Here is a 9,891-nt window from a genome sequence, read left to right on the forward strand (position 1 = left end):
TTTAAGTCAGAGACTGTATAAAAATGTTTGCTCGTGCTCGTTAGCATTCTCTATAGCATTTTATATGTACTTGTTGGCATTGCTAACATTCAGATTAAAGGCTTAGGGGGGTTTCAAAAATAGTACCCTTGTGTTCAGTGCCGGTATAACTGAATATCTCAGGATGACAATCTGGATCCCACTGAAGCCTAGTAGGCTATATTAAATGGATTTATTAGACTTTTTAAAATGTAGATGTTCCAAAGGCCTGAATCATTGGCTTGTAGACTATGCGTGGAAACCGGAGATGCTAAACGTGCTTATGTTAATTAGCGGTCAATTACAGTGAGGCCGGAAGTTATTTGCATGACAATCACCGACTGACAAAATTTCATGACCGCCACAGCCCTAGTTCCACCCACTCGACCACGTTCAACCCAATCCCTTGCTTATTTACATAATTATGACCACTAACCCATTTTCAGAAACAATCTCGAAGTTGACTATCCAGTGTTGAGTACATATTTAATAAATTAAAGTCCTCGTTCGTGTTCCCTGTCGTCCCTCCCTGGGGCATTTGATGAGATGGGTCAGTTCAGCACGGAAGACAGACACTGCGATATTGTAGTGTCTGAGTAGGCCAGAGCAGACTCACGTTTAGCGTGCCTGCTAATCACAACCCTGCAGGCCCGGCTACACAGCAGTTACTGATCGGGAGGTGCTCTGAGATCAGGGTCATGTTCACGCATGTTTTATGATGCATAATGAACACCAACCAGCTCAGCTCTGACTCAGTCTGGGTCCCTTCACTAACCAAATAGCACTGGGAGCAGGGTCTATGCCATTTTACGGCTGTAGATGCCGGTGTCTGTCTTTATCCACACGTTGGGTTAGCAGTGTAGTGAACACACACAGACCTAAATTACACACACGGAGTCTCCACTACAATGACTGATTACAAAGCGTGTAATTTACTGAGCCCTGCTCGATGTCCTGGCTTGTTAGTCCCTAAGAAACCAACCATGTTACCCAGCCACAGGTCACTCCTTCCCCATCCCCACAGGGGACTGTGTCATTCCCTCTCCCTCCCTCTTATTTCTTGCTATATTTTGCCCCCTCCCGTCCACCAAACCAGATGTTCCCTATTCCTAGTCCACCTCTATCCTACTCTACACCCCAATCTCCTCCACACCCTCTGTCCTCTGTCTAACCACTTCTGGGCCCTGCGCTCTCCTCTTCACTCTCTCCCTGCCTGGTTGGAGGGCTGATTTCTCTGAGGTGGTGCTGTCAGTTCCCCTGCTCCCCAAGGCTAAAGGGCTGCTCTCTCCAGCCCCAAGGTTCACCAAGTGTGGAACCTGGCGATGGGATTATGCAGATCTTAATTCCCTCTCCTGCTCACACCTGGGTTTGACAGGGCATGAAATAGGGAAAGCGTTCACTGCAAAAGTTTCCGAGAGATACAGCAAAAAGATAAGAGGGAGAGGAGAGGTGTGTATGATGATATATATATATATAAAAAGAGCGCGAAAGAGCGCGAGAGGCGCACACACACACTCCACTCATTCAAAAAGGTTTTTCTTTATTTTTTAAAACTATTTTCTACATTGTAGAATAATAGTGAAGACATCAAAACTAATAAATAACATATGGACTCATGTAAACTCAGCAAAAAAAGAAACATCCCTTTTTCAGGACCTTGTCTTTCAAAGATAATTCGTAAAAATCCAAATAACTTCACAGATCTTCATTGTAAAGGGTTTAAACACTGTTCCCCATGCTTGTTCAATGAACCATAAACAATAAATGAACATACACCTGTGGAACGGTCGTTAAGACACTAACAACTTACAGACGGTGGGCAATTAAGGTCACAGTTATGAAAACTTAGGACACTAAAGAGGCCTTTCTACTGACTCTGAAAAACACCAAAAGAAAGATGCCCAGGGTCCCTGCTCATCTGCGTGAAGGTGCCTTAGGCATGCTGCAAGGAGGCATGAGGACTGCAGATGTGGCCAACGCAATAAATTGCAATGTCCGTACTGTGAGACGCCTAAGACAGAGCTACAGGGAGACAGGACGGACAGCTGATCGTCCTCGCAGTGGCAGACCACGTGTAACAACACCTGCACAGGATCGGTACATCCGGACATCACACCTGTGGGACAGGTACAGGATGGCAACAACAACTGGCCGAGTTACACCAGGAACGCACAATCCCTCCATCAGTGTTTAGACTGTCCACAATAGGCTGAGAGAGGCTGGACTGAGGGCATGAAGGACTGTTGTAAGGCAGGTCCTCACCAGACATCACCGGCAACAATGTCGCCTATGTGCGCAAACCCACCGTCGCCGGACCAAACAGGACTGGCAAAAAGTGCTCTTCACTGAAAAGTTGCGGTTTTGTCTCACCAGGGGTGAAGGATGGACAAGAGTTTATCGTCGAAGGAATGAGTGTTACACCGAGGCTTGTCCTCTGGAGCGGGATCGATTTGGATGTGGAGGGTCCGTCATGGTTTGGGGCGGTGTGTCATAGCATCATCGGACTGAGCTTGTTGTCATTACAGGCAATCTCAACGCTGTGCCTTCCAGGGAAGACATCATCCTCCCTCGTGTGGTACCCTTCCTGAGGGCTTATCCGGACATGACTCTCCAGCATGACAATGCCACCAGCAAGACAGGAATGTCAGTGTTCTGCCATGGCCAGCGAAGAGCCCGGATCTCAATCCCATTGAGCACGTCTGGGACCTGCTGGATCGGAGGGTGAGGGCTAGGGCCATTCCCCCCAGAAATGTCCGGGAAATTGCAGATGCCTTGGTGGAAGAGTGGGGTAACACCTCACAGCAAGAACTGGCAAATCTGGTGCAGTCCATGAGGAGGAGATGCACTGCAGTACTTAATGCAGCTGGTGGCCACACCAGATACTGACTGTTACTTTTGATTTTGACCCCCCCTTTGTTCAGGGACACATTATTCCATTTCTGTTAGTCACGGCTGTGGAACCTGTTCAGGTTGTCTGTTGTTGAATCTTATGTTCATACAAATATTTACACATTAATTTTGCTGAAAATAAACGCTGTTGACAGTGAGAGGACGGCAGTGGTGTGGAGAGGGGGGGGGGGGGGCAATGTGAATAGTCTGGGTAGCCATTTGACTTGATGTTCAGGAGTCTTATGGCTTGGGGGTAGAAGCGGTTTAGAAGCCTCTTGGACCTAGACTTGGACCTTGGCTCCGGTACCGCTTGCCGTGCAGTAGCAGAGAGAACAGGCTATGACTAGGGTGGCTGGAGTCTTTTTTTAGGGCCTTCCGCCTGGTATAGAGGTCCTGGATGGCAGGAAGCTTGGCCCCAGTGATGTACTGGGCCGTTCACACTACCCTCTGTAGTGCATTGTGGTCGGAGGCCGAGCAGTTGCCATATCAGACAGTGATGCAACCAGTCAGGATGCTCTCGATGGTGCAGCTGTAGAACCTTTTGAGGATCTGAGGACCCATGCCAAATCTTTTCAGTCTCATGAGGGGGAATAGGTTTTGTCGTGCCCGCTTCACGACTGTCATGGTGTGCTTGGACCATGTTAGTTTGTTGGTGATGTGGACACCAAGGAACTTGAAGCTCTCAACCTGCTTCACTGCAGCCCCGTCGATGAGAATGGGGGCGTGCTCGGTCCTTTTTTTCCCTGTAGTCCACAATCATCTCCGTTGTCTTGACCACGTTGAGGGAGAGGTTGGTGTCCTGGCACCACACGGCCAGGTCTCTGACCTCCTCCCTATAGGCCGTCTTGTCGTTGTCGGTGATCAGGGCTACCACTGTTATGTCATCTGCAAATTTGATGGTGTTGGAGTCGTGCCTGGCAGTGCAGTCATGAGGGAGTACAGGAGGGGGCTGAGCACGCACCCCTGAGGGGCCCCTGTGTTGAGGATCAGTGTGGCGGATGTGTTGTTACCTACACTTACCACCTGGGGAGCAGCACATCAGGAAGTCCAGGATCCAGTTGCAGAGGGAGGTGTTAAGTCCAGGGTCCTTAGCTTATTGATGAGCTTTGAGGGCAATATGGTGTTGAACGCTGCGCTGTAGTTAATGAAAAGCATTCTCACATAGGTGTTCCTTTTGTCCAGGTGGGAAAGGGCAGTGTGGAGTGCAATAGAGACTGCATCATCTGTGGATCTGTTGGGGCGGTAAGCAAATTGGAGTGGTTCTAGGGTTTCTGGGATGATGGTGTTGATGTAAGCCATGACCAGCATTTCAAAGCACTTCATGGTTACAGACGTGAGTCCTACGGGTCGGTAGTCATTTAGGCAGGTTACCTTAGTGTTCTTGGGCACAAGGACTACAGTGGTCTGCTTAAAACATGTTGGTATTACAGACTCGGACAGGGAGAGGTTAAAAATGTCAGTGAAGACATTTGCTAGTTGTACTCCGAGCATGCGCTGACCACGTCCTGGTAATCCGTCTGGCTCTGCGGCCTTGTGAATGTTGACCTGTCTAAAAGGTCTTACATCGACTGCGGAGAGAGTGATCACACAGTCGTCCGGTACAGCTGGTGCTCTCATGCATGTTTCAGTGTTGCTTGCCTCGAAGCAAGCATTGACGTAGTTTAGCTAGTCCGGTAGGCTCGTGTCACTGGGCAGCTCTCGGCTGTGCTTCCCTTTGTAGTCTGTAATGGTTTGCAGGCCCTGCCACATCCGACGAGTGTCAGACAGATGTAGTACGATTTGATCTTAGTCCTGTATTGATGCTTTGCCTGCTTGACGGTTCGTCGGAGGGCATAGCGGGATTTCTTATAAGCTTCTGGGTTAGAGTCCCGCTCCTTGAAAGCGGCAGCTCTAGCCTTTAGCTCAGTGCGGATGCTGCCTGTAATCCATGGCTTCTGGTATGGTCACTGTGGGGACGACGTCGTCGATGCACTTATTGATGAAGCCAATGACAGATGTGGTGTACTCCTCAATGTCATTGGAGGAATCCAGGAACATATTCCACTCTGTGCTAGCAAAACAGTCCTGTAGCTTAGCATCTGCTTCATCTGACCACTTTTTATTGATCTAGTCACTTTGTTTGCCTGTAAGCAGGAATCAGGAGGATGGAATTGTGGTCAGATTTGCCAAATGGGAGGGCGAGGGAGAGCTCTTTATGCATCTCTGTGTGTGGAGTATATGTGATCCAGAGTTCTTTTCCGTCTGGTTGCACATTTAACATGCTGATAGAAATTTGGTAAAACTGATTTAAGTTTCGCTGCATTCAAGTCCCAGGCTACTAAGAGCGCCACCTCTGGGTGAGCGTTTACTTGTTTGTTTATGGCGGAATACAGCTCATTCAATGCTAGCTTAGTGCCAGCCCCAGTCTGTGGTGGTCTGTAAACAGCTACAAAGAATATAGAAGAAAACTCTCGGTAGAAACACTTTGGACCGGTAGAGTGTGTACACACACACACGACAGGGGAGCAGAATACTGTGGTAGCCATGCTGGTTAAGCATGCCTTAAATAAATCATAGACAGTGTCACCAGAAAAGCACCATAACACCTCCTCCTCCATGCTTTACGGTGGGAATTACACATGTGGAGATCCGTTCACCCACACTGCGTCTCACATTTGGACTGCAGATTTGGACTCCAGACCAAAGGACACATTTCCACCTGTCTAATGTCCATTGCTCGTGGTTCTTGGCTCAAGCAAGTCTTCTTCTTATTGGGGTCCTTTAGTAGTGGTTTCTTTGCAGCAATTCGACCATAAAGGCCTGATTCACACAGTCTCCTCTGAACAGTTGATGTTGAAGTGTGTCTGTTACTTGAACTTTGTGAAGCATTTATTTGCTATTTCTGAGGCTGGTAACTCTAATGAACTTATCCTCTGCATCAGAGGTAACTCTGGGTCTTCCATTCCTGTGGGATCCAGTTTCACCATAGCGCTTGATGATTTTTGTGACTACAATTGAAGAAACGTTCAACGTTTCTTCAATTGACTGACCTTCATGTCTTAAAGTAATGATGAACTGTCATTTCTCTTTGCTTTTTTGAGCTGTTCTTGCCATAGTATGGACTTGGTATTTTACCAAATAGGGCAATCTTCTGTATACCCCCCCACCTTATCACAACAAAACTGATTGGCTCAAACGCATTTAGAAAGAAATTCCACAAATTAACCTTTAACAAGGCACACCTGTAAAATTGAAATGCATTCCAGGTGACTACCTCATGAAGCTGGTTGAGAGAATGCCAAGAGTATGCAAAGCTGTCATCAAGGCAAAGGGTGGCTATTTGAAGAAACTCAAATCTAAAATATATTTTGATTTGTTTAATACTTTTTTGGTTACTACATGATTCCATATGTGTTATTTCATCATTTTGATGTCTTCATTATCATTGTACAATGTAGAAAATAGTAAAAATAAAGAGAAACTCTTGAATGAGTAGGTGTTCTAAAACATTTGACTGGTAGTGAGTGAGATATATATATACACACACACACACACACACACACACACACACACACACACACACACACACACACACACACACACACACACACACACACAGTTGAAGTCAGAAGTTTACATACACCTTAGCCAAATACATTTAAAGTAATTTATTACTCATACATTTAAAGTTTTTCACAATTCCTGACATTTAATCCTTGTAAAAATACCCTGTTTTAGGTCAGTTAGGATCACCACTGTATTTTAAGAATGTGACAAGTCAGAATAATAGTAGAGAGAATTATTTATTTCAGCTTTTATTTCTTTCATCACATTCCCAGTGAGTCAGAAGTTTACATACACTCAATGAGTATTTGGTAGCACTGCCTTTAAATTGTTTAACTTGGGTCAAACGTTTTGGGTAGCCTTCCACAAGCTTCCCACAATAAGTTGGGTGAATTTTGGACCATTCCTCCTGACAGAGCTGGTATAACTGAGTCAGGTTTGTAGGCCTCCTTGCTCGCACACACTTTTTCAGTTCTGCCCACACATTTTCTATAGGATTGAGGTCAGGGCTTTGTGATGGCCACTCCAATATCTTGACTTTGTTGTCCTTAAGCCATTTTGCCACAACTTTGGAAGTATGCTTGGGGTCATTGTCCATTTGGAAGACCCATTTGCTTTAACTTCCTGACTGATGTCTTGAGATGTTGCTTCAATATATCCACATACATTTTCCTACCTCAATATGCCATCTATTTTGTGAAGTGCACCAGTCCCTCCTGCAGCAAAGCACACCCACAACATGAGGCTGCCACCCCCGTGCTTCATGGTTGGGACGGTGTTCTTCGGCTTGCAAGCCTCCCCCTTTTTTCATCCAAACATAACGATGGTCATTATGGCAAAAGTTATATTTTTGTTTCATCAGACCAGAGGACATTTCTCCAAAAAGTATGATCTTTGTCCCCATGTGCAGTTGCAAACCGTAGTTGGGCTTTTTTATTGCGGTTCTGGAGCAGTGGCTTCTTCCTTGCTGAGCGGCCTTTCAGGTTATGTCGATATAGGACTTGTTTTACTGTGGATAGAGATACTTTTGTATCTGTTTCCTCCAGCATCTTCACAAGGTCCTTTGCTATTGTTCTGGGATTGATTTGCACATTTCGCACCAAAGTACGTTAATCTCTAGGAGACAGAACACGTCTCCTTCCTGAGTGGTATGACTGCTGCATGGTCCCATGGTGTTTATACTTGCGTACGTACTATTGTTTGTACAGATTATTGTGGTACCTTCAGGCATTTGTAAATTGCTCCCAAGGATGAACCAGACTTGTGGAGGTCTACAATTTTTTTCTGAGGTCTTGGCTGATTTCTTTTGATTTTCCCATGATGTCAAGCAAAGAGGCACTTAGTTTGAAGGTAGGCCTTGAAATACATCCACAGGTACACCTCCAATTGACTGAAATGATGTCAATTAGCCTATCAGAAGCTTCTAAAGCCATGACATCATTTTCTGGAATTTTCCAAGCTGTTTAAAGGCACAGTCAACTTAGTGTATGTAAACTTCTGACCCACTGGAATTGTGATACAGTGAATTATAAGTAAAATAATCTGTCTATAAACAATTGTTGGAAAATGTACTTGTGTCATGCACAAAGTACATGTCGTAACCGACTTGCCAAAACTATAGTTTGTTAACAAGAAATTTGTGGTGTGGTTGAAAAACAAGTTAATGACTCCAACCTAAGTGTATGTAAACTTCCGACTTCAGCTATATATATATATATATATATATATATACACACATATATATATATAGGGAGAGGGGAGAGGAGAGATAGAGAGAAAGACTGACCAAGAGAGAGAGTGAGAAAGGAAGATAGGAAGCAAAAAATGTATATACAGAAAGCAGGGAAGAGGGAGAGAGAGTGCGACCGAGAGAGAAATAGAGTGAGCGTCTCTCTCGTGTCTGTCAACCCAGACACCTTGTCTACCGGTAAACAGAAATGAGACAGCAGCATTCCACTGTTTTCCTATGATAATTAAATCAAGCATTGTACACGTGCCAGGCACACTCATTTCATCACTCCATTTCTGAAATCTCATCAGGACAGATTTTTCAAAAGAAGGCATTTGCTATAAAAAAAAAAATGTTTAGTAGGTACAGTTTATGGTGAGGTTACCAGGTTATGGTGACTGTTATATAATGGTTACAATATACATGTATCCACTACGTATAATACAAGTTCAGCTGGATGCTCTACAGGTAGTTTAAGTCAATACAGGTTATCTTATCTTCTCTCTCTCTTCTGTTTAGGTGTGGGTGAGATAGAGGTATTTTGCATCATATTGTGTTAATACAAGGGTAACATGCCAGGTAGAATCATACAAACCTGTTACTTGCACATAAGGAGACAGTGCTGTGAATAATCCATTGTTTGCATGTCTCTTTTGTTGCTAGTTATTTACCCTCCGTTATAAATCGATTGTTACTGGTCAACATCTTGCCTCTATTTTTGACTGAGCTGTCAAGATAACTTTTAATGCATTTTTAAACAAAGGATCTAGGGCTCAAATATTCTATATTAGAATGTGTTTGCCAATGTCCAAATATACACAAATCTGGTAGCAATCAATGTCCGGTTAGTCTCAAGATCAATTGATCTTAACTTCACCTTTTATTCCTCTGCATACTCAAAGCAAAACTTAACCACAATAATCAGATAGATAGTGATATAATCTCGGTAAAGGATTATATGAAATGTAAAAAAAAAAAACTGTTGCCCAGTGAAAGATAACCCACAAGCAATGCAATTCTGTCTTTCTTACCTGATAAAGCCTCCTTGAAAAAAGCAAAAAGACAAGACATATAGAATCCTTATGACCTGTGGGAGCATCCTCTGGCTCAGTCTCTCAATCCCTCCCGTTGGAATAATTTGCAGAAAATAATCTGAGCGGCAATCAAATCCACTGAGCGGTTTTTGAGACTAGGCAAAAGAAAGGCATCGTCTCTGTGAGTCTGCAAATCTAATACAACAGTTTGGTTTTGGGGAAAGAAACTTCTTCCCCCCAACCACTAAATCCAGAGAACAGTACGAATCCACTCGGTCTCTTCTTTTACACTTGTGTTTGTGTTTGTCAGTATGTGTTTTAGCGGGAGTGTGCTTTTCTCCTTCTTTCTCGCTCTTTTTTTTAATGGCAAACCGCTTACTCCAGGAATAATACGGGGGAGGATTTAAAGGGACAGTAGCCTCTTTTTTGATATTGGTCAGATAGATAGATGGCTATAGAGCTTTTTGCAGTCCTACAACCCCTCAAAAAATAACATCTGGTTAGTTCAGCCATCCCTATGGATAAAAAGAATGGGAAAGAATAGAGTTTAGGAATAAACCCCTCAAATAAATTCTGAGGTTAGCACAGGCTCTTATATTTTGTGTTACGAGATAATAGCAGTTGGTTAACATGAACTTTATGAATGATGAAGCCTTTATGATTGATGTATTTTTATTA

General features: G+C 44.2%; 1 protein-coding gene across 1 annotated transcript in view; it reads right to left on the reverse strand.

Annotated features, from left to right (window-relative positions):
* Positions 1-9,278, reverse strand: part of glra4a (glycine receptor, alpha 4a) — an 82,993-nt gene extending 73,715 nt beyond the window's left edge. The window contains exon 1 of the mRNA XM_038992499.1: positions 9,211-9,278. Coding sequence (XP_038848427.1) covers positions 9,211-9,278 — 68 coding nt within the window. The remainder of the gene's footprint in view (positions 1-9,210) is intronic.
* Positions 9,279-9,891: the final 613 nt, after the last annotated feature.

The sequence above is a fragment of the Salvelinus namaycush genome, chromosome 5 (assembly GCF_016432855.1).
Source record: "Salvelinus namaycush isolate Seneca chromosome 5, SaNama_1.0, whole genome shotgun sequence".
NCBI lineage: Eukaryota > Metazoa > Chordata > Actinopteri > Salmoniformes > Salmonidae > Salvelinus > Salvelinus namaycush.